Source organism: Calidris pugnax, unplaced genomic scaffold, assembly GCF_001431845.1.
Source record: "Calidris pugnax isolate Ruff unplaced genomic scaffold, ASM143184v1 scaffold20, whole genome shotgun sequence".
Taxonomy (NCBI): domain Eukaryota; kingdom Metazoa; phylum Chordata; class Aves; order Charadriiformes; family Scolopacidae; genus Calidris; species Calidris pugnax.
The window spans coordinates 12,350,283-12,376,793 of NW_015094510.1; the positions used below are offsets into that span (position 1 = coordinate 12,350,283).

At 38.0% G+C, this 26,511-nt stretch overlaps 1 protein-coding gene across 1 annotated transcript in view; it reads right to left on the reverse strand.

Annotated features, from left to right (window-relative positions):
- VWA8 (von Willebrand factor A domain containing 8) overlaps positions 1–26,511 on the reverse strand; it is a 197,883-nt gene that overhangs the window by 90,324 nt on the left and 81,048 nt on the right. The window contains exons 21-23 of the mRNA XM_014966088.1: positions 16,233–16,309; positions 1,762–1,837; positions 972–1,107 (exon numbers count right to left, since the gene is read on the reverse strand). Of these exons, the coding sequence (XP_014821574.1) occupies positions 972–1,107; positions 1,762–1,837; positions 16,233–16,309 (289 nt within the window). The remainder of the gene's footprint in view (positions 1–971; positions 1,108–1,761; positions 1,838–16,232; positions 16,310–26,511) is intronic.

Sequence of the window (26,511 nt, forward strand, 5' to 3'; positions counted from 1 at the left end):
TGCAGCATGTTTCCCGTGGCACAGGGAGTTTGGGAATCCTTTTACTTCCTCTAAAAAACTACAGATATATTTGAATAATATAAGCATATGCAATATTTGATTAGATGAAACCCTTAACAATTCAACCTTAGATACACTCATATTCAAACTCAGATGTACTCAGAGAAGGGCCATGAGAATGATCAGAGGGCTGGAGAACCTCTCCTACAAGACAGGCTGAGAGAGTTCAGCCTGGAGAAGAAAAGGCTCCAGGCAGACCTTACAGTGGCCTTTTAGTACCGGAAGAGGGCCTACAAAAAAGCTGGGAAGGGACTGTTTGCAAGGGCATGTAGCGATAGGACAAGGTTTTAAACTAGAACAGGGTATGTTTAAATTAGACATTAGGAAAGAGTTCTTTACAATGAGGGTGGTGAGACACTGGCACAGGTTGCCCAGAGAGGTGGTGGAGGCCCCATCCCTGGAGACATTCGAGGTCAGGCTTGATGAGGCTCTGTGCAATCTGATCTAGTTAAAGATGTCCCTGCTTACTGCATGGGGGTTGGACTAGATGACCTTTAAAGGTCCCTTCTAATCCAACATGTTCTATGATTCTATGATATCTTCAATCCTAGATTTGACCAAATTATACCCCAACTGTTCAGATGGTCATAACCAAGATGACAATTTGGTCAACTGGATCTTTATTTCTTATGGTGAATAAGAAGCAGAGAGGTCAACTTGCAGTTTGTTGGGATTTTTTGTGGTTTTGTTTTCTTGAAAAGATTTTTCAGCAAAATTAATGAGAATGTTAATGAAGAAAACGTTTGTGGCTATTGCAAAAGCAGTAAAGAATATGACTGTAAATTCTTTAATTGTTAACCCATTAGCATCACGAACTTTTTCCATTCGGACTCTTCTGGGTCTCTACTTAGTAACTCAACAAACATGTTACATTTTACTATAAATGATCAAAAAGCTTTCTATTTACTTACTGGCAACAATTCGTCTTCCATCTGACAAAACCATTTCCCCACTTTCTACTAAAGTTTTTAAGATACAGGTAACATTTGTTGGTGCTTTGTCTGCTTCATCAATTACCAAAATATGTCCAAACTTCACTGCTTTTACCTAGAAGAGAAAAGAATCAAAAACATCAGCAGTCCCCCAAAATTACTACAAGCAACTGCTGTACTGATTTCTCAGTCAGTAGTAGTGACATCTTGGTGGCCCTGAGACAAGACAGGGACTCAGAAGAGGGATAAGCTATGACCAAACTGTAGGAGAGAGAAGAGGAAGCAGGTGAGATGAGAAAGGTGGGTGTTTCTCTTTCTTCAGGACAGAGATGGAAAGGACTGTGAGAAGACTGACAGAGATGTGCAAAAGCAGTTTGTCTAGACTGTCAACATGAAGCTGAAAGAAATAAAAAATGGCTGCAAGAGCTGTCTGGAGTCCAACTTAGCAGGTAGTTGTGAGATGTTACAGAAGAGAAGGAGAAAAATACCACTCAACCAGTTAGAATGTGCCAGGTTAATACTAAATTATTTTCCAGACTTATTTTGTGCATGCAGGCTCTCGAGATTATTATCTTACTCAACGTTTGGCAAAGCAAACATGACAAAAGCGATCAAAGTAAAAGTTAATGAAATATTATCATGCTCACTGACTATGCCATGAAAGTGATCAATTCACAACGGATTTTCTTATTTGGAAAGCCAGCATGTTTAACTACTTGTTTTTAATGAAGAACACTTCCAAATATACAATCCAAAAGTTACTACTGACCAGTGGTGAATCTTCATATATAATGAGACCGTCTTTAACAGAAGGCTGTAGGGTGAGGCTCTGTACAGTGGTATCCCTGAAATGTGGAAAAATAGACAGTATTAATTAAAATACACAGGCATTTTAGTTGAAAGAAAATGCAAAATGAATAAATGAAAAACTGAAGGCTCTCTTTCTAAGAGGAAAAAAAATAATTATATTTTTTTAGAATTTGTGAAGAACTTGAACTGAGAACAATGCAGTGCCAGTTTAGTGGTCAAAGGTCAGTAACTCCATCTCTGCCAGGGCTTTCACAATAGTTCTCAATTTCTCATAAACCCTGGAAACGAAAGCACTGAAAATTGAATGCGTCTCTTTTGCACGTAGGCACATTACTATCGTTACTTCTATTTCTAGTTCAGCATGCTTAAACTGTCACAACAAACAGTGGAATCTCCTCAGAAGACCCAAACAGGAATTTGCAGTATCATAGTCAAATCATTAATGTTTTAGTTGCTCTTCTCGACATACCACCAAGGAAAAAAAAAAAAAAAAGACTAAGAATACTCATGTGGAATTCTAAAAATCAACTATTTTTGGTTCTATCTAAACCATACTAGATGGAATAATTTTAACTAGCACTTGCTACATTTTATATCATGGACAGTGTAAGCTCTTAGACGGGACAAAGGCTATAGAATCATAGAATTGTGTAGGTTGGAAGGGACTTTAAGATCATCTAGTCCAACCATCAACATAACTCTGACAAAAGCCATCACTAACCCATGTCTCTAAGCACTATGAAAGCACTATATACCATAGTATTTCTTTTTGAAATTGTATTTGTGTTTGAATTGCTCACATCTTTTTTCCTTCAAATTTAAGATGTTATAAATTAAAGTCTGTAATGAGAACATTCCGAAATCTTTCCTATTTTCATCTATTTCAACCACCCCTGAATGTAGAGATAAATAAAAACGAGTTGCAATCCAGAAAGGTCACCACACTGGATTTACCTATAGAAATTTTGTCTGTAATGTAGGGCAAGCCCCTCCTGATTCTCTGAAATACTTGTCAAAACCCTTGTTGAGATCTATAAAACCAACCCCATTTACCCTGGGGTTCAGAGGGATCAATGAGCTAAGGAATAATCATAGAATCATAGAATGGTTAGGGTTGGAAGGGACCTCAAAGACCATCGAGTTCCAACCCCCCTGCCATGGGCAGGGACACCTCCCACTAGAGCAGGTTGCTCAAGGCCACATCCAGAGATGGGTGATGACAGAAGATGCAGCGGGATATCCAATTCAATCTTAGGACAAGTAGGCTATGCCATCCCTTTCCTCCTGAATTTCAAATTTTGGATTAGTCTGCGTCAACAGATATGAGGGACTATTCATGTGACATAACCCTTCAGGAGAGCCTCACTCACGCTGCTTGAGATCTACACGCTGGCTGACAGGTGAAGCTGGTGACCTTTGCACTTCATGGGAGGCTTGATGCAACAAAAATCTCTTCCCCTTCACAGCCACGCCAAATAACAAAAGTGTTTGCTTAAGCTACGCTGACTCACTGTTCCAAATATCCACCTCACTTCTATCTTTAATTTTGTAACACCTTGTAAAAAACCAATAATACTCTGATAAGCTCTGTGGTTACAGGAAATCAAACACAGCACTGTTTGCGGCAAACTATTAAATGGCCAGCTTCCAGTTACACTTTTAAAATGACAGCATAACATGCAAATTTCCTTTATTTGATCCTGTTGTCAGCAGGATTTCTGTTCCTAACAACTAATAATTCCTTGTTTAGCTTTAAACTCATGATTGATTTACGCCAGTGTTTCCCATGCACAGGAATAAAGCACAGGGCGGGAGCAGAGATTTTTTTATTATTATTTGGCCACTTCGTCTGAACTTTAATCCAGGACGGGAAAGGTTACAGAGCTGAGATCACCTCCACTTCCTTTAACCCCGTCAACTGAGGCCTCTCACAAGCAGCAACGTTCCCCAAAATAGTAATATTGATATTGTATTCACACGCAGCACATAATTTATTTAACCACCGTAATAAGCAGTAGCACTAACCTATTATCTTAGAAATCCTACCACGAACATAAAAAACAAAGCGTCTGTTGTCATCCTGTCTGTCTCTGGCCATTTCTACAGTGGCCAGAGAAATCAATAATGGATGCAAAAATAACAATAAACCAACAACCATTGTTTCTAGAGCAGAGATGATTTAGGGACTAAATTCTCAGCCTGGATGTGTCAGCCTACCTCCATTAGCAGTTGTCATTTCTGGTTCAATACTACACAGTCCCAAAAGTCCCAGAAGAATTTTACAATATGTAAAGCAAACCCTGGAGTGTACAAAGGCACAGTCACAGGTTACTAATTAGTCAGAAATAATTCATGGGAAAATACTTTAAGGAATTAATCCAAGCAGAAAAGAGGAAGGATTTGTCAAACCTGAACCGTGATGTCTTTTAAGTAACAGAAAGGAGAAAATGGGAGGATCTAAGGAAAGCATAGGACAAAAATAAGGTAAAGGATGGTGAAGCATTACAGGATGCTTCACAGTTATGAATTTGCACTTAGCAGTCAATGCATGAAAAAAAATAAAGTGAACAGAGAGTGGCAGGAAAGGAAAATCTCTAGTGGTGGCATGGACGGGCAAAGGTGGCAGCAGAAGAGACACAAGTGTCAAATGGCATTTTACTGTAACATAATATAGAGTATTTTACTTCTGGTGAGCTAGTTAATCCTCTGGCTCTGCAGAGATTACCCACAACTGCCTGATATGGAATACTAACTTGTCCTTATACTAACACCAGCAGCCTACAGAAATCCTTAGGATGATCTCAGTCTTATGGCAAGACAGAATAGGCCGTATCTTTGGAGGAAACAAACACTAGAAGAGTTTAGTTGCATGAATAAAAAAAAATAAAAATAATAATTTGTAGGAGGAGTGAATCAAAATGAAAGAACAATTGACACCCTAAATCCAGTTTCTGATTTTTTTTCTTATTTTATTTGTCGTTCCCTCCTTTCCTCTGCTTTGTTATTATTCAGCTCTAATATATTAAGGAAATATTTCAGGTGATTTGCAATGCATTATATAAGCTAAATATACAGCCAAATATTAATTCCATTGGCTTGATGACATAAGTGAATGCAAAACTCCTGTACTTGCTTTGGCTGTTACATTCAGCCACGTATAAAAGAATGATTTTGCCAGGGTTAGTACAGATAAATGTTATTTTCCTCTCAGAATCATAAGCTATGCAATTAGATGTCATTTATTTCTGTTCTTCAGAAACTGAACATTACCTAAACACAGTAAAGAATGGCTAGAAATAATCTGGCTCCTTGGGGCATTTTTCTTCTTAAATTTCCATTTTGTAATGAATTATGTAAATGTAAAGATATTGAAATATAGAATAATAAAAATATGCTAAGTCTGAAATAATTCTGAACAATAGAGTTTGCAGATTTTCCTAAATGTAAAATATGTCTGGCACTCAAAACATTAGACTGTAGAATTTCACTCCCACAGGAAAGGAACTAAAAACTGTAATTCACATTCGCTTATTAATATTAGCATCGTAATATTAACTAGGCTCTAACAAAGACATGAATATCAAAACCCCCTCATTTCATCACATTTGGCTCCCAAGATGAAAATAGTTCTGACACAAAGAATCAAGACTGTGGGAACGTAGAAGCAAGTGAGAAAAACTGTCTGACATACTGTCATCCTACTCAACTGAACTGACTTGTCTTCTGACTGTAAAAGGAAGATATGAAAAGCTCACTAATGTCTTTCCTAAGAATGTATTTTTATTTTTATCACAAACTCTACAAAAAAGAAAAGAAAAAGATCTGCTACTGAAACTCAGCAACTCTTCTGACAGTACCACTCAATTCACAGTAAAGAGTTCTGAGAATTCTTTTGATGTTTTTTTGTCTATTAGCTCACATCACTGCCTTTTATTTATTTTTTGCTAGTGGTGCATTATTTACCCTACAGGCATCTTTTTCTGAGGTCTATAGACTTATTTGAACGTACCAGTCTTTGACAGTTACTATTTCTTTGACAGCAATGCCTTCTTTCCAGAGAAGAACTATGAGATGCGGCAGCAGAAATTTCCATCAACCACAGAGACTGTTCGGTCCATTCTGTCCCTGTCAATTTCCAAGATTCACCCAAATTCCATTAAATCATAGAATCGTCTAGGTTGGAAGAGACCCTTGGGATCATTGAGTCCAACCATCTACCCTACTCTACAAAGTCCTAAATAACTGAATTGAAAAAATTACTCCAAAAAGAGAGGAGGGGAACTGCACCTAATAGCTATTTTATTCTTTAGAATAGAATTCTCCTCTACACAAACCCAATGAGTTCAGCATTTCTGATTCCATTCATTCATGGCAGAAACTTTCTTTCAGGCTCTTTTCAAATGAAAATCTGGAGTTGTTTGGAAGAGCTGAATACTTCTATCAACAGACCTTGAAACAGAGAAGGATGGGAGGCAAAGATGGAAAGAAATGAATCTCCAAGGATTCTGGATATCCTGTGGTGAGACACAGGAGCTGAAAGTAGCCAGGAAGAAAAATTAAGGAAGAAAAGAGAATGATGTTCCTCCTCTTCTGAAATTTGTGTTAGTTCATCTGGAGGACTATCTGGCTGAAAGATGTTTCTTTAGAGAAATTAAATCAATGCAGGAAATTCTTCATTAAAAATGTTAATGCTGTCTATATGACACATTCTCAAATATTCATTGTATGTTTTGACACTTGTCCTTTCCCAGAACGTTGAAATGTAAAGACCAAAACAGAATTTGACCCATTTTATAGTGTACTCATTGCCATCTAACCTAAGAAAAGGAGAAGGTATTCCAATGCTTTATTTCAAGGCTTGAGCCCTCAAGGAGGCTTACGCCCAAATACAGGGCACAGTGTCAGGACACTAGTTAATGGTACAAACATCCGTATTCCCTGGAATTACTCCATCTTGGAGTAATGGACATGGACCAGCTGGAACAGGCGCAGCGGAGGGCCACGAAGATGATCAGAGGGATGGAGCACCTCTCCTGTGAAGACAGGCTGGGGGAGCTGGGATTGTTCAGCCTGAAGAAGAGAAGGCTCCGGGGAGACCTTATAGCAGCCTTTCAATACCTGAAGGGTGCCTATAGAAGAGCTGGGGAGGGACTCTTTGCCAGGAAGGGGAATGATAGGACAAGGGGAAACGGTTTTAAATTGGAAGAAAAAAGATTCAGATTAGATCTCAGGAAGAAATTTTTTACTATGAGGGTGGTGAGACACTGGAACAGGTTGCCCAGGGAAGTTGTGGATGCCCCATCCCTGGAAGTGTTCAAGGCCAGGCTGGATGGGGCTTTGAGCAACCTGCTCTAGTGGGAGGTGTCCCTGCCCATGGCAGGGGGGTTGGAACTAGATGATCTTTGAGGTCCCTTCCAACCCCAACCATTCTATGATTCTATGATCTTGACAAGGGCTGAAGAATAATGTCCTGGCTTTTGTATATGCCTACACTTAGGCTGAAAGGCTAAGGGACTATCTATGGAAGTTAACCCTGTGTTCTAAGGGTTGGTGCTCAAGCTTAGATAAACCAGACTCAGGCTTAGCCTTCCTCTTATTCTCCAAATGAATCTTTGGGATAGTTGAAAAAAAAAAAAAAAAAAAAAAAAAAAAAAGGCAGAGACACGGAATACATGCACTAAAAATTGTTGTTCTTCATTCTTGTGAGATATTTATCTATCTAAATACTTATTTACATATATGCACATATCTTCTCAATTACGTTCTCAGACATGAACATACCCATCTGCTGTGACCTAATTTTAAGAGCATTTGAAAAATAATTAGGCCAAGGGCCATCTGAAGCTGTTAATTGGTTAGGAAATCCACTCATGGATTATCCTGATGAAAAGCAGGTGATCTTAGCACAAAGAAAGAATCTGCATGACTTTGACATTTACAAATTAATTTCTTTAGTGAACCTATCACACAGTCATTGTGCTGCGTGATACACTGTGTTTAGGGAATTCTGAAATATCTGAAAAGCCAATCAGCTGTCTCATTTATCTGTTCAAATAACACTGTAAAGCCTTTTTGACTTATCTCTATACACTGATTAATTAAATCCCCAATTCTTTTTTTTTTTTCTGGTAGGCCATTATAGCTACACAGCAGGACATATATTTGTTTAAAATCCAAGAAATTATTTGGAGTATAAAGGTACTCATTACTCAGTATGACTGCGGGTGGCAGAACAAAGATCGAAGGGAATTATATGTTTAATTCAGGTTATGTGCTTAAATCAAGTTACAGAATTACTTATACGTGATCCATCTTTCAAAACGCGATGCAGTGCTTTCACATAATTTGTTATAACAACAGAAGACATTCACTCACCCTAACTGTAAAATCCGTAAGTGAAGAAACATGACACCCTACGGGTCCCCTTATTATGTGTAAGAATACATTTCACTGAGTAAACAGCAAGAAACCGTTATTTCAGCTTTACAGGAAAATGAAACAACGGGGTCTTCTAACCTAAGTTATTTCTCCATAACAGCCACACAGCATGATATTCAGGCTGAATTCAACTCCTACAAAAAGACAAATGAAGGTGCTCTCTAACGCCTGGAATCTGAGAATGGCAGAGGAGCCTGACAGCTTGTGAAAAGCTGAGATTGGAAACAGAGACCATTAGCTTGCAGGAACTCCCGGAAGCTCTGCAGTGCAACTCTGCATTGATTGAAAATGTATTTAAGAAAACAACAACAAGGGTAAAAAAGCACAAAGTCACCTATTATATGCTAGCCAACACACTCAGTGCTTCACAACCTGAATCTTCATAACAAAAAGATGTTGTCTTATTATTTCCAAACCTGACCTGCATCAAGAATAAAGCACACAACTGTAAGGTTTCTGTTGAAATAAAAAAATAAACTGAAAGAAAATATCCTAGACATACGCATTCATGACTCAAAAACATCAGGAAAAACTACCTGGCTTTTTCTTTTTTTTTTTGTGGTTGTCAACATACAAATACATAACACACACAGATCTTCACTGTGTTCAAGGGATCCCTCTAACAACCCAGTGCAGCTCAAAAGCACTTGCTTCAACAACAGTCCAGTACAGAAATAGCTTTTCTGGGTTCTTCATTGTTAAAAACAGACCTGCAGAGCTATATCAGCATTTAATTTTTTTTACATGGTCCTACATTCTTTCAAGAGAAGATAACCAAATGCAACTCTGAGAACAAGTACGCTATAATTCTACAGTATCAGGTGATCATCTGTGTCTTGGGCAAAGCAAGTTATTCCTTCTGAACTTTTCTCATTAGAATTTAAATAATCTGGAGTCAATAAAGCTGAAAGGGTAGTTTTAAATGATCTCAATAGGGGAAACAGGTAATTAGATTTTATACTGATTATGTGTGCTGAAAAAGAGAGAAAGAAAATTAACATCTAAAGATTAATGGACAGTCCATAGTAAGTATTGCTTGTAGGTACACCATAAGCTTATTGTCCTACCCCAAACCTCTCCATTAATTTGATTGTTAAAGATCACAGCAAAATTACATTTATTTTGAAAAGGATAACATATGTAAACTTGGTTAATTTTTGGAAGAAAAGATCATCAGATTACTGCAATTTATTAGGGACTAGAAAAGGCACAAGACAAAACGTAGATCTTTAAACTGAACCCTGTATCACGCCTTCCAATCATCAGTCACGAGAAGAAACTCAGTAACTTTGAAAGGAAGATGCAATACCATTGGCAAATTCTTTGACAGAAAATAACATTAGGAAAAAACAGACTAAGGTAGTGTAATATCTTCTAAAATAATGGTAAGAGTATCAGATAAAAAATAGAATTTCTAGAGAAGTTAATATTCCGTTGACAGTGCTGAGACATCAAATTTTCAACAAAGCTAAATTGCTTTAAAATATATGTTAATGCCTAGAAAAAGGGAAACAAGTGATCTCAACTTGTAAGAAAAGATAACCACATGGAGAACTAAGACTTCATACAGTTAATTTAAGGGCACAAACCCTTTTATTTAAAAGCTGAAGAAGAAAACTTCCTACGTTCTCTATTTTCATGAAAAGGCATCAAAATGATATTTATAAGCAGTTTTAACTTTTTCGACCTTATAGAGAACAGCTCTCATACACCAAAAACCTCTCCCTCTTTTTGTCCTATGACTTTTCATATGAAGATTCTTATTCTCTTTCTGGACAATAAACTAATTTCCTAGAAGATTATTTTCTTGATACGCAGGAAGAGCACACTTGAACAGAATTAATCGTTTCATATCTTCTGCAGATTCACTGGGGATCCAAGCGGCAGAAAATCCATTCATAAGCCATCAATAAATTATTGACGTAGATTACGCTGCAGTCTGCTCATCAAAAGCTTCTATTTCTGTAGCGACGGCGATGTTCTTTCACAACTCAATTATTGCAGATCTACATACTGAAGACGTCAGAGTTGAGGCTGACTAGTTTTACTTCTCATGGCTTCAGTGGTAGTAGCTCAGGATCCAGTTCTCCCACTAGCTGAGAGCATCCAAGTTCCCATCACAGTGGAGGGGGCTTGTACTTTATATTCCTGAACGTTTGGAGTTGCTTAGACACACTGCAGAGGAGAAGGCGGGTTGCAATTCTTGCATTTCCTACAGCTGATCTATGGCTGAGACAGCGTGAAGCCAGGAAACATCTCAGAGAAATTTCTCCTTAACAACTGCTCATTATTTACACTCATATCATAACAATAATAAATGTTCTAGAAGTTATCGAACTTAATCTCATTGCACAAAATGTTCCTATTTTTTTTTGTTCTGAAACAATGAGTCTGAAGCTGCTTCTTAATTACCCTCAATTTTAACTACCGTTCCATACTGACACATTTGAGCCTCAGCTAAGGGCAGTGCGAATGGCCTCCCCACATGGAACAAACACTGCTGGATTATCTAGTTTTATGAAGACAAGATAAACCAAGTTCTAACCTTTTTTTTTCCCCCACTGAACAATACACACACAACATACCTAGAATAAGAGCTAGCTGTGGTCATTCAGCTGCTAACTTGCAGAAATTGTTGTTAAATCACAGAATAACAGAGTGGTTGTGGTTGGAAGGGGCCTCTGAAGTCATCTGGTCCAACCCCCTTCTGAAGCAGGGCCACCTTGAGCCAGCTGCCCAGGACCGTGTCCGTACAGCCTTTGAATATCTCAAAAATCAAGGAGTGTGATGTATACCAAACTTTACAAAAAAGGTACTGACACAGAAAAATGAAAATTGTGCCTTCCTGAAACAAGCAAATGTACTGCTGGGAACACAGACGTTTTTTCCACAATTAATTTTTCTTAAATGGACTACCAAGACAGAAAGGCTTTTGTTTGCTATCAGAGCAATTAGGAGAACAACTCATGATGGCAGATAATAATTTCAGAGGGTACGTGTTGCCAGTTGCTCTTTTTAGCTGCATGACTTCAAGCAAATCCAACCCCAGCAGAACAGAAGTGGCAGACTCCACAGGTCTTTAGTTGATGCTCTGTGTTCTCCACAGCATTTTTCCAGTTCTCTTTAGTTGCTTAAATTAAGATTTCAGATGAGAATAAATTACATGTAAATCTTCTTTTCCTTTTTTAAGCTCATGTATTAAAGACTAGAAGTGTATTTTAATGAAAGCTGAGATCAGAGAACATCATATGACTCCAAAAACTTGACGTATATATTAATGTGAATGCCTTTAGAATGTAAAAGCTAGCACCTCACTTATATTAGCAGAAACTACTATTAAAAGTGAGTCACTGAATTTTACATCTTTCTAGTCAGAACCTAAACTTTTATGAAAGTTTCTATTAGAAGTCTCTTCACAATGAAAAAAAAAAAAACCACAATCAAAACCACCAAAACCCCCAAACAAACAAAAAAAATGGAGCCATAAATCAAGCATGCATTGGAAACAAAAGGATAAATACTGTAGTCCTGCAATACAGCCCCTACAAAAATAGTAAAGTCAAGGAGGAGAAATCATTGTCATTGAAATTTTAAAAGCAGCTTGGCCGTATGACTTAATTCCGAAAGATGCAAACCTAAGTGGTTAACTGAGAGGTAAAGGACATTTTACTCCATCAAAGCCATTCTTTGTGTGCAATTAGTTACAAATTTGATGATAAGAGAAGTAAAATTAATCCTTTTTTCTTTGATCACATCAAAGGAGCAACAGTTTAAAGTCCATGATACTTTCTTCTGACATATTTATGCAGGAGAGCTGGGAGCTCACATTTTTATATTTATCTATTACTCTCATCAGTGCTAAGAAGGATTTTATAGTCTTAGCAGGGCACATGTTCTTCCCTGAGTCTTCTCTAAAGCTTTAACTTTCTTTTTTTTTTCCTTCTCTGGAATCCTCTTGGTCCAAGAGACTTTGTAATTTAAGCAAAACTTTATCGGTTTCCATGAAAACATTTTTCCTGATTCAATGAAATTTGTTTCACAGATCCACAATTTAGTCTATCAACTTTGGCCTCAGATTTCTGGGTAGAACCACCGGCAATTTCTTTCCACACAACTCACATGAGACATAGCAATAGTAGTAACAGCAAGGTTCATAAAACAATGAAGCTTTCCAGGGTTCACACATTTAGGAGCAACATGAACACTTGACTCCGTTACATTTATTTAGAGGACATCAAAGTTTCTTAGAAAGTCATCCAATACGTGTTTAAGTTCTACACGGATCTCTTCTTGGCCACATAGATTGTCACCCTTCTAGCAGCATCATGAACGCACGCTCAGGGTGAAAGCAATAAAACTTTACAGTTTAATATTAGACAAGACAACACTGTTGTATGTTCTGTAATGTGTAGCTGGTGTCCTGGGTGCACAAAATTGAGACAACCATCCCTGAGGGGTAAATGAAATTTAGCATTTCTCTGCTGAAACTTGTTCTTGTAGGAAAGGAGCGACTGGGAAATCCAAGCAGATAAAAAGTCCTCCTTCAACAAGGAAAAGGAGCCAGATGCTTCGTAAGTGCAGTCCTAGGGAGAGGCTGTGCCGAGCCCAAATTGCTTATTTCAGAAAGAGTCCTATAACCTCACAATTAATGTGATGGGAGAGCTGGTAAACACCCGATCAACTCCTAATATTAGGAAGCATGTAAGAGGAAGTAGCCAATTTCTTGAATAGTTTATAAGCAAACATTTTTCTTAAAAGCTTTCCTTATTAAATCTAATCACAGCTGCCTTCCAGTTAAGATTTTCAGTTCTGTGGTCCCAAAAAGATTTATAAGACTTAACAATTTCATGAAAATAAAACCTCTCAATGAGGTGCTGTAACGAAAGGTTAAGAATAAGGATTTGTAACCACCATAAGCAATCTAAACCTTAAGGTCAAGCTGACCCTTCCATGTGAATCAGTGGTACAACAAGTAAACACAGATGTCAGAATGGATGTTTAAGGAAAAGCACTCTCTATTTTCTGTCTTGTATCTCCTCTCATCATCCTAATGTATAAGATATAAAACTTGAGACTTGAAAATTACTCCTGGTAATAGATCATTGTTTCTAAGGGAAATATTCCCTGCTTGAATGTCACTGAAAATATATAGTGTTAGATCAGCAGAACTCCTTAGACTATTTCATCTCAACAGTAAAAAAAAACCTACAATAAAAATGAACCAACCAAAGAAACCCTCAACAAAACCCAGCACCCCAACCAACCAACCAACCAACAACCAGACTCAATCCCGATTTAATAGCATTTATAGTTCTTTCATGTTCCTGTTGGCTGGCATAAGGGGTAAGGTATTCTTCTATAAAAAACACATCAATTTCATTGCATAACCAAACGTACTACACTACATTGTGGTGTATTTCCCCCTAATTTATCTCACAAGCTGTTGAAAGTAAGCATTTCTGGAATCTCCTCATGATTTTGGCACTTCGACATCGTTAAAAAAAACAGGTTTTGAAAAACGGCAATCGGATTAAAAAATCAGAGTACTTCTGAAATTCAGTCTAATTATTTTTGTCTTTTATTTATTCACTACTTTTATTTATTACATCACACTGCGTTTTAATAAAGATCTTAATTATATTAATTTTAAAGCTCTTCTTACTGTTTTTTCTCTAGCTGTATCTTAATTATTGCCACCAACAAGGACATTTTATAGCTAAGGATCTATCTCTCTACTTCAGAATGGCTACTATTCAGTTGCAACACCTATTCAGTATTGGCATTATTATACATACAGGCATAGTACTTCTTTTACAGCTAATTATATGAAGTGACAGTCGATACGGGCAAGTTCAAGAGCTCATAATGTCATCGTCATCCTTTTTCCTACAGACTCCCTACCTCACTAGAAACTCAGAGCCTCAGGATATGCAGCTGACAAGTGCACACTCATGTCCAGAGAAACCAGTTGAAGTGGAACTGGAGAGTCTGCAACCCAAATTCCAAGGACTAATGAGGTACCATCTGTCAGACACATTTCTGAAAGGGCAGAGAACGTTCACCTTCATTTGACACTGAATCGCCTCCACATGTTTCATGAAGAAAGCAGTAAAATTATTTCTTTCCCTTAAAAAGTAGTCAACTAAAATGCATGCTTTGAATGTTCGATCACTCTAGATTTAGAACCCACACATATGAGCACCATTAAATTATGATATTTAGAAATACTTTCCTGTTAGCATGCTTAATGGTACTGATGGTAGCTAGCTATGAGATCTGTAGAAATACCCAGGGCTATCGAAGATGAAGTGCACATTCTAGCATATTTTCTAATAAAATACATCTATGCCATAAGCTACTGCCTGCATTTCTCCCCACAAAATATCTAAAAGCTTAGTAGTGAACTGGTTTGGCTTTTTTCCTAAACTTACTCTTATTTTGTTTTGCAACCCCAAGTGTGCACTAACAACATTGTAATCCTTGTTTAAACGCCCTGAAAAGTATATCAACAAATTATGTAGACCAGGTTCTTCACAAGGTATTTCAAAATGCCAACCAAGAAATAGAAATTTCTGAATTTTCCATATTCAGGAAGTATTTTTGTCGAACTTGATGGGATTACTCATAATTTCCTACTTCAATCCATCTCTAGAACCCCGTAACCATAACCAGTACTTTATCTATAGAAGTTTTTCTTAACTAGACAAAAAAACAATTTATTTTTTTTTCTCCTGGAGAAGCATCAACTAGTATGTTGTAACAAATACATTCTACATCCCCAATGTGACCCCAAACATCATGCTTACACAATGTTCTCCTAAATTTATGTTAAACTACTGTTCTGTCCAACTGTGCCTCACTGGAGAACAATTTTTCAAAACGACACACTCTGAATGACAGAAATGCTGTAATATTTTGTGAAATAAGTGGGATTCATAAAAATGATAGTGTATTTTATCCGGAAGGACAGGGTGGCTACTCAAACAGAGAAGATGGTAGGAAAGTCAACATAAAGCTGAAAGTAGCAGGTCACAAAAGTGTTTTTTGAGAAAGAAGTGACGGAAGTCTAGGAGAGGAAGTACAAAAGAAAAAGCAACAGAAAAGTGATGAGATAGAGCTATCCATGGATCAGGAACAGAAGGAGAAGACATTTGAAGACAAAAAGCTGGGGGAGAAGGCAAGAGAGAGACCATGCTGTTAAAGGGAAAAGTATAAAAGGCATAAATTTTTATTAGCACTGTTTAAAAAACATTGATTATGAAAAGAGACAAGGTGATGAAGCTAGGAAGAAGAAGACAGAGAGGTAAAGACAAGGAATGAAGCTGAAAAAGCATGCAGTTCAGTTGAAACTGATTCTTCTAGGCATATCCAGCCTTCATGTCAATTTATTGATTTTAAGTTCATGTCATAAAATACCGGGGATAATTTGGTATCATTTCAGCTTTTGAATTGTATTCAAAAATTGTATTCATTGGTCGTTGTCTTGAAGTCTTTTTTTTAGCTTGCATGTGAAAATAAATACAATTTTCTAATTGGGTGAGAAAGAAACACATGTGGTCAGTGGGAGTACCAAAGGAAAAAAACCAAAAAAGCCCTTACTTTGTAAAATATTTCTTGCCTAGTGAGTGACATATTCAAACAAGCATCTTTGAACTTCTTCCCTCACACAGTACTTCATGCTTAGGGAAATCTCTCCAGAAATGACAGAAAAATATTACTCTCTTCTTGAGCATGGTTTAACGTCAATCCGCTCTGACTTCTACTTCCTCTTATGTTAAGCAACGTGACTGCATTAGATTCTTGTACCCCCTTCTCGACCTCTCAGCTTATTGCTTCTGTCTATAAATCAGATATATTTCTGTGGTCTGTGTGCTAACTACCAGAACAGGGTCCTTGTTCAAATGAGAACAAATTAAACTTCAGAAACACAAGTTTGAGAGCACTGGAAATCAGAATATAAATACAAAGTATGGAAGCGTAACACGTTCTTACCTATGGAGCTGTAAATACTCTCTGGGCCTGTTTAAAAGGTGAAGGAATCTGTCAACAATCTTGTTTTTCCCAACGCCCTGCAGTAAATAAGTATAGTATTAAGACATAATATAATTGTACACGTTTAATAGTTATAAACAAAGCAAAAATAGCTTCCAAAACTGTTAAAATATTCTCCATATTCTTTTATAGGCAAACACCATTTCAACACACATCAAAGAATTCTAAATACAATTTAATGATATATATTTTATTTTAAATATGCATATATTTGCAAAATACTTACCTGTCTTACTAGCAATAACCAGAAATAGGGTTGAGTCTCGAAAATTAAGTCATGCAGGCCTATGCACTCCTTTAAAAAAATCCCATTTTTTTTCCCCAGCCCTTTCATTTCACAAAGGCATTTGTCAATGCTAGGAAGTCAGTTTGCATTAAATATGAAAAAATAATTCTTGGTGGTCTAAGGAAACATCCTGTAACTGTCACCTGGAATTAGAGCATTAGCATTTGCTAATGCCATTCCACTGGAGTTAACAAAAAAGGCACAGATGGAATCAGAACTGGGTTGGAGCTCAAACTAATCTATAACTCTTTATTGCAGGATGTCTGCATTAGCAAGCTGAGCAGAATGATGACAGTGGATTGATAGAGGGAACCGGGTGTTGCTAACATCATGGTGTGCCCCGTACAACTGGTTCAGGAGCTGGCACTTCAGCCCAGGTCTAGACTGGTCCTATGGGAGGAATCAGCAGAGGAATGAGTAAGATGTGCTGCCGGAGAACAACCTCCAGTTTAGTCTCATCCTAAGAGAATCCAGGTGGCACATCCCTTGACATGCATCAAACTGCAGTAAGGAGGCCGTCTTCAAAAGTACATTCCTGACCAGGTCTAAAAATGCTAACGTAGATGCAGACCAAGATGACAGTTGACATGCTTATCCCTCCTGCAAGGACATGGCTGCAGGCTTGGGAGCTCAGAATGACAGCGAGATTCCCAAGGGTTGCAAAGGAAAAAGAAAAAGAACTGGTAGAAAGAAAAGTTCAGTTGTAACCCAGCTACAAGCTGTTTGACAAGACACTGTCCTCTGCTGAGACTCTCGCTTTGACTACATGAATGCATCTAGTAGGCCACACCAGCATAAAGTAAAGCAGATAAATATAACCCACAGAAAGATTAAGGAGATTAGATTAGACCAAATTGAGACTCGCTAATCTGTTTCACTTGGCACTGAAACAGAATAGGAGCATTCAGAGCTGCGAGTTATGACATTTACGGCTGTAACTTCCAGCTGAAAGATGGCAACTGCCAGCTGCAGAATTGCAAACTGTTTAAGCTTCTTAAATTGGGACCAAAAGCCTCTCCTCTGACTCTATTTATGAGAATGGAGAATCGCACACATATGTGCAGTAGTTGAAATCACGGAGGGGGAGTTCTCACCACAAAAGCAGAGGAAAAAATACCGCAGAGCTGACAAAAATAGAACTACCTAAATTCTACTGTGGACTTGACTCCAACACAAGAAAGCCAACTCAAGTTAGTGCTCTGCCATGTATCTCCTCACAAACCTTCTTCCACCTGATTCTGCAGAAGAACCTACAGCTTTACACTACTACATAGGTGTAGTAAGAAGCTGTGACACACTTAATATCTGTCACCAGTCATTTCTGAGAACCGTCACTGGAAACACAGATCTCCACTGCTTTGAAACAGGGGATGAAACTGTGCTGACAGATTCTTCCAGGAACTCAAAGAACATAGCCGTTTGGGGGGTAAGACACAACCTTAGGAAATGCATCAGAAATATCAAAAGTAACCAGAAATCATAGAATCATAGAATCATAGAATGGTTTGGGGTGGAAGGGACCTCAAAGATCATTGAGTTCCAGCCCCCCTGCCATGGGCAGGGACACCTCCCACGAGAGCAGGTTGCTCAAAGCCCCATCCAGCCTGGCCTTGAACCCCTCCAGGGATGGGGCATCCACAGCTTCCCTGGGCAACCTGTTCCAGTGTCTCCCCACCCTCATAGTAAAAAATTTCTTCCTGAGATCTAATCTGAATCTTTTTTCCTCCAATTTAAACCCATTTTCCCTTGTCCTATCATTACACCTCCTGGCAAAGAGTCCCTCCCCAGCTCTTCTATAGGCACCCTTCAGGTATTGAAAGGCTGCTATAAGGTCTCCCCGGACCCTTCTCTTCTCCAGGCTGAACAATCCCAGCTCCCTCAGCCTGTCTTCACAGGAGAGGTGCTCCATCCCTCTGATCATCTTCGTGGCCCTCCGCTGCACCTGTTCTCTTATGGCAAGAATCTCCTCATAGATTTTTTTGTTTTATGTGGTTGGACTCGATGATCTCGGAGGTCCCTTCCAACCACTAAGATTCTGTGATTCTGTGATAGTGCACACAGGCAGTTTTATTCCTACATGTTTCCTGCTACTTGCAGTCAGATACTCGGAATCGTAAATGGGTGAATAAACAGGAATAGTCCTTCTGTCAAGCACAAACACCCATGCTGAAAGCAGCTTCCTTTCCGTTTCCTAAGAGAGCTCAGGATGACTGGGCAGATGTCAGCACACAGTCTCCTGTACCAATCCCAAGCGGATTGCAGATCCTTCTCTCTGCAGAGCGGGACTGCAGCCAGCTGTGGCAAGTACAAAGATGGAGAAAGAGATCAACATATTGAATCAATGTAAAACATACTGAATATCAAACAAAATGGTTACTGTAATTAAAAAAAATAAATTGGCTTTCATGTGCCTAACGGAAAGCGCGTGTGGTTTGTATGTTTATGATAGACTCTTAAAATTATGCCTGAAAAGAATATTTTCCCAACTACAAAATAATACTGCTAGATTTTTTTTTTCTCCCTCTCCCATTCCAATAGAAAGCAAGTTATTTGGTCCAAATAGCTGTTTTTGCGTATTTCTATCCATGCTGTTACCACCGAGGGTATTATGGGGAGCGCACCTCACTTTTGAGAGAATGCCCAGAGGACACAAGCATGGTGGAGAACCACTGTGGAGGAAGGGAAAGAGCACGGTTACCAAAGTAACACAGTGAAGTCAACGGGAGCCGTGCCATGACCCCATCTCGCCCTTTCTTCATTTGTACTCGCCAGGCTCCCCACACACCTCCTTTTATTTCGTTCTAAGTATACCTTGACTTCAGAACGTGATACATTTTTTAAAAGGTGCACGCAGCATTCAAAAGCCAAAAGGCATTCCCACCAGATTTTAGCTATTATAAACACGTTAACGTTGCCCAACTTCTAGATTGAACTGCTTCAGAGAGTACATTATGTGCCTTCACAGAGGCTGTGGTGTACCACATAAAATCCTCGGTTGGCAACGGTAGCTGGAGCAAAGTTCAAGTCAAAGCTCTTTGATTCCATCCCTCCACATTCCTACTTCATGACAAGTTACCACTTCTCTTTGTCTCAGTTACTCCATTGAGAAGGCACACTATAACTGAAAGGAAGGAGAAGACTAAAGCTATTCAGAAGGCTCTTCAGCACCATTTAAAAACTGCAAAAAAAGAGCTTGGATGAGTTCTTTCTGAAGGCGCTATTTAATAATGCAAGGCCAAGAAAAGTAGGTTTATTCCAAATTCACCTGACCTTCATGAAATAGAGAATATGCCTGGTAGTCGTCTTCAGGTGAACAAGAAATGTGGAAAATGCTAACCCATTTTGAAAAAAAAAGCCTCTGAAGTGAGTTACTGGCACCTCAGAAATAAGAAATGACAAAAATGGCAACAAAGTCACCCTCCTTTTCCCTGGGTCTATAACCAGGGCCAAGGATAGAGCTGGATCTTCTGGACACCCACATCGCCAGCAGTCAACTGTTTAAGCAGAACGAATCACAAGTACCTTTCTTATGAATACACTGAAAGACCGAGTTGAACTTGGACTGGATTCAGAACGTGATCTCATGTGATTTGCAATTCTTGCACCCTAAGGTGCAGGGGACAAACCAGTTCGCCATTAACACTTGCTGTATGTTATTTATATACGCACTATTGCGGATACTTAATTTAACCGAAATATAAACATATGCTAATTAGAGGGAAAAGAACATCTGTGTTGGTGTTTCAGCTGAACCGAATAAAAATATTTCAGAAAGCAAATATTAGACGATTTTTATTCCATCAGACATATGGGAAACTGAAATAGAAAAAATGGGAAATAAATATCTGCACTAATGAATAACAAAAAGGAAATTATGCAATTAGAAGGCAAAATAATCCCTTAGTTAAAAATTCTCCTAACTGACATTGTAAACACTTGTTACCAAGGATAAAATGACTTAATCTTCTAGCAGTAACTGCAGTTTCAAATATAAACAAGGTTGTTACAGGTCCCAGGAGGCATTTTGCAATTCAAGATGCAGCTATTACAGTAGTGGGACACATTTCTTCCCTGCACAGCCCAACTAAAGTCAATAAAGTTACAGTCCAAAAGAACTAGACCCAAGGTTTTGAAATTAACAGTTTGCTGCTTAGAAAAAAAAAAATATTATTTGGGAAAAAAAAAAAATCTAAGCCACACTGTCTCATTTTTATTTTCTTTTAAATGATTTGCAGGTCATACTGAAGCAGTTAATGAGGTTGCCATGTTGTGCTTGTGAGCACTGCCCTTCCTGTGAGACACTGTGAGCACACCTTCTCCATTTCAACACAGGGCCATCCTGCAGAGCAGAGCACCCGCTTCATTACAAAAGAATGAAACAAAATTTGAAACTGGTGAAAAAACAGTTTATCACTTTTTTTCACCCTTGGAAATTTTATTTTAAAATTAACTTCAAAATTGTATTAGAGAATGAAAGGCGATCTTGACTTTTCATTAAATGGCCAGAGAGGTGGTGGAGTCTCCATCTCTGGAGACGTTCAAAACCCACCCAGACAAGTTCCTGTGCAACCTGCTCTAAGAGGACGCGCTTTGGCAGGGGGGTTGGACGAGATGATCTCCAGCGGTCCCTTCCAAACCCATATCATTCTGTGATTCTGTCAGTACACAAAACCCTCATGTCAGAATTCTCAGTTTTTAACTTTGTAGAAAGAGTTATATTTATAGCATCATTATCACAAAAACTTATGGCTGAACAATGAAAATGAGGAAAACGAAACCACTTTTGCTAATGTATGGTTTTTAACGCTGGGTCTGGCACTAAACCACCTTCCATGCCCACAGATTGCCTGTTTCTGCCACCTGAAACATTTGGAAGAATGCATGCCTTTTGATTGAAGCTGCTATTTTTACACCAGAGGATGTATTTCTGATTTTTTTTTTTTTTTTTAATGTAGTGTTATCAGTACATTTTGCAACAAGCAGCACCTATACAGAACTCTCTCCAACACTCCAGGTGCGATGAAGCTCATCACTCCTCGCTTGGAACAAATGTGAATAATGCAGTGTGATAACCACAGAAAGTGTGGTACCGGCAGATCCGAGAGGTTGCTACCACAGGACCACTGCCACAGACCCTGTCGTTGCCACCTTGCTCGGGTGTCAGTAACAAAGGAAAATAGCTGCCCAAAAAGCAGTGGTGATTTAAGTCTTGCCCCAGCTGCATTCTATATATTTATTGATCACAACAGTGAATGCTCCAGATCTCATTAGTTTATGAGATCCAGAGAAGGGTGACAAAGCTGGTGAGGGGTCTGGAGCACAAGTCTTATGAGGAGAGGCTGAGGGAGCTGGGGTTGTTCAGCCTGGAGAAGAGGAGGCTGAGGGGAGACCTTATCGCTCTCTACAACTCCCTGAAAGGAGGCTGGAGAGGGGCGGGGGTCGGTCTCTTCTCCCAACGGTCACAGGTGATAGGACAAGAGGAAACCCAGAGCTGTGTCAGGCTAAACACAATCCCCACATTTCCAGCGAGGTAAAACAGTCGTGGTCTCAATGCATGTGAAAAATTTACAATAGAAAGAATCTGTGGGAAGCAACATCCAAAAGAAAAAACAATTGATTCTTTTATTATTATTATTATTATTATTATGGTTCTTCAGTATAACTTTTAAAGGCAGAAAGCAATAATGTAAGCAGAGACATATTTAAATAGCACACCTGTTCTCATGTGTGCACGTACTGTTATGACTGTGCCAAGCACAACTGTCACACAGAATTCCTTAGGCAAAAAAGATCATAGTATTTTGCCCAACACAGCTCATTTGGAGGTCAGTTTCTTCATGCTCATAACACTAATAAAAATTTGGTTTGGGATTGTACATTCTTTCCTTGTAGAGGAAGCTGCCCATTTTTACACAAGTTGAAGAAGGAAAACAAAATCCTTTATTTCTAGAAAAGTCAAAAGGCCACACGTTTGCTATTTCAAGTTTTCTGGTGACTGATATTATTACACTCTCAGTATCTACTTAATTCAATTTCACAGTGAGATAAGAAGAATAATATTACCTTAGAAGGACAGATCTATTCAAGCATGTCCCTTTAAATATCTTTAAGAAAGATTCAATCATTTGTCCTTCTACATTCTTCAAGAATAAAATAAATTCCTAGTGGTAGCCCAAGAGTTCATTTAAGTTGATCTCTCAATTAAGGAAAGGGAGCAGAAAGGATGAAATTACATTCTTCTATCAGGGAAATAAATTACCAAATGTGCCAAAAGGACATTACATTCATGTATTTGTGATAGTCTACTTACTGTGGGCTCACATCAACATTTTTACTAAGTGCTGCCAGAGATTTTGTCATGACCTTCTCTCAAATTATCTACAATAATCTTTAGCACCTTTATAGAATTATTCATTCTTATTCTACTTCATATTTCTTTCTGATTTTTCCCTTATCTATACATTGTCTAATTAGACTGCAAGCTATTCAGGAACAGGCTTGTTTTATTACCTTGCAAAGTGCCTTCCTTGTACATGGGAAAGTAGTTGGGGAGCAATCTTTGCAATCCGAATTTCCACACCATCAGATGAAGAAGATCAAAATTTAAATGCTTTCTGTATTCAGCAGTAATTTAATCACTAACTGAATGGCATTTCTGATTATTCTTATTATCAACTTTGTGTTTCTTGTTGAAAAGAGAACATAAGCAATAGGAAAGCTAGAACAAGATGTAGACCTCCAGCATCCACTAAGTCTTAATAATAATCATCGAAGAGAAGAAATATATTATTTGTCGTATTTTTTTTTTTTTAAGTAGCTCTTCCTTATTAAGAAATTTACATAAAAGCAGGATGGATACTGGTAACACAAGTATTTCATAATCAAGGGTAGATCAGCCAGTACTTAGAAATACTTAGAAAGAAATACTTAGAAATAGCTGTAAAGGTTGCCAACAAAGAAAACTACAAGACAAAAGAGAAACTGAGAATTCTGGAAAAATAAGCAAAAAGATGACAAATCGGGAATCGTCCTGATGAACACGAGGTTGTCCCAACATACACTCCATTTTTTCTCTCCACTCTTCAGGAAGATTAACACAGAGAATGTTCCTCATAATTTTAGTAACGTTTATATGCTGTGGACAGTAATGTCCACTCATCCACTTTTCATTGCTATGCTGTACACTTTGAAGATGGTATAAAGCCTATAAGAGATGACCTAAGTACTGTGTCCCAAAGCTGACGGGGTACTGTCCAGCCGAGGGGCACACACTGACCAAAACACACCTAAGAATATTGGCTGTACGTATTGAAACTTGAAATAAAATAAAACATATGTGTTGTTTAAAAGACACATTATGGAAGGGATAAGGGCTAGTGAAGCATTAATGATGACATGGCCAAGGATCACATGCTGCTCTCAAGGCACAGCAGAACTTCTGGATCTGGTACAAACCGCATCTGTCCTGCCATGCAGAACTGCAATTGTGCTGGTTTAGCTAACTCATGACAGACCATGGCAGAAGTGTATTTTAAAGATATTTATATACCATATGAATATTTGTAATATTTATAGTTATGCCATATTTATACAGTGAATGAAAATAGAATGAAAAAGCCAAAATGAACGCTACTTGTTATTAAATACTTCCTGTATGATAATTGTGGCCTAAAACCAGAAATGTTCAGGATTCATTGCTGCGACAGAACCTCTTTAATTTATAAGATCAGCTGTCTGACCTGCTCATACTATAAGTTGTGGCAACAGAATAATACCAAATAAAAAACTTCAATTTTTTTTTTAACATGTGGTTAGTGTGTTTTAGAAGTTCAAGGCCATAAAATAATTCAGAAGTCACAAGGCTGCGAGTCCTCTCTCTCTCTCTCCAGAAAGCCACAGATCCCATTAAACTATGAATATTTTGTTTGGTATCTTCAAACCTAGCTGATGTTTGCCAAGACTTCACCTATGACCAATAAAGGTGAAAGCATCCAACAGGTCTCTTTCGATGTCTTCCAAATGCAACACTTTGGGAAATGCTGTATGTAAAATTTAAAATTGCAAGAAAAAATAAAAGTGTTTCAGCCACTGCTATTTTTCAATTTTTTTCCACATAAACAAAGACTCTTTATTAGCATAGTTTCTCTCCTATTTGCCAAAGATTAAAAAATTCAAGGAGAAAGTAAAAGATAGCAAGTACTGGCTAATCCACAAACTGCACAACTTCCATCAGGAAATCTTTCACAAAAACACAGCCTAAAAATTTTCCTTGAGAGTAAGAATAAATACTCCAGTCTGTCTCATGAACCAGCTGTAAGAACTACATGTAATGTAGTCAGTCAATGCAAAGTTTGGCATAAGTAACCTTGACTAAACAGGACTCTTGCTGTTGTTTGCCTGTTACTTGAGAGTAATATATAGCTGCTTACTCTCAGCCAAGGAAGAAGCTGCTTCATAGCTGTTTTGAGAAGCTATAGATAGTCATAGATAGTTTCATTCACACTTAAGACTTACAGGCTCATTCAGGAAGCAGTAGCAGAAGCTGTATAAAAAGCACAGCATTTCCTTTCATTGGAAGCTATTTCATAGCTGAAAATTCATATCTATCCACTGCCTTTCCCAAGGACTTAAGTCCCAAAGGACTTAAAGAAACCTGTTTGGTTACATACGATCTGGGAGCCCATTCCAGTTAGCATCCAAAACGAATCAACAACCAACGTAAAATGTTTAGATGAAGCCACATTTCACATAATACATTTATGTTGTGAAATCCTGGGCCATATAAGCTCCAGGGAACACACATGAATGAAGTGAGTTGTAAAGTAGTTCACTTCAGAAGCTGAACGCTTCCAAAGGTATCTGTTGGTATCTAACACTTCTCTTCAAATTTCCTTCAGTTTCTTTAAAAAAGCCATTCCCTAATATCCACCAGGACCACTTAATTCTAATTTACTGAATTTCAAATACTAATCATCAAAGTTCACATCTTGAAAACAATCTTGGTAAAAGGACTCTTATCAGGCAGCTCTTAACTAAAAAGAATATACAAAAAAGACTACATTTACAGACTTTGAAATAGAGGCCTTAAGCAAACAGGAATTTTGTGTGTGTACACACACAATGAATAATAAAAGGCAAAAGAGGAAAATCACATTCAGTCAACCAAGCAAAACCAAATCCAGACTCTAAAAGAAAGACTACAGGTCAAGCCTTGCACATTGAACCACAGTTAAACAGAGATACTCACATACTCATCATTTTGATGGACCTAATTATGTTCTAAGCTATGTACCACCTCATTTAAATGTCTAGGAAATGACACAAACGTTCAAAGGGATGTTAGTCATATATTTCAAAATACCCATGTTCAGAGTGTTCAAATTGTCAAGTTATTTACACTGAATTTCCATGATTCACTCATTCACCAACAGAAGTACAAGAGAAAGGAACTTAAAACAGCACTTCCTATCTCCACACAAAACCAGTATCTATTTCTTCCAAATGTGAAACATGGATCTACACTGATATATGTATCAAGCAAACATAAAACCCTACCTTCTTATTACAGACTGAACTGTTACACTAACTGAACAGCAAAAATTCCTATTTTTTTTTTATTATTTGCTTTACAAAAAGGATTAAAACTCTAATAACTTCAATCCAGCAATACATTTAAGAAATTAGCCAAGCAATTCCTAAATGGTAGTGATCATCCCTGAGAAATCAAGGATGATTGGTGTGGTCCTAAAAGTCTGCAGAATGGCAAATACAGTGCTAAAATTTAAAAATAGTATACCAAAAAGAAAAGGCCAGCTGGCTTTTTCTTAGTCACACATAAAAACAATGGAACAAATTAGTAAAGAGTAAACCTGGAAGTACTCAGAAGTATGTTAGCAATTAAAAAGCAAAACCGGTACGTATTACTGATTTGCC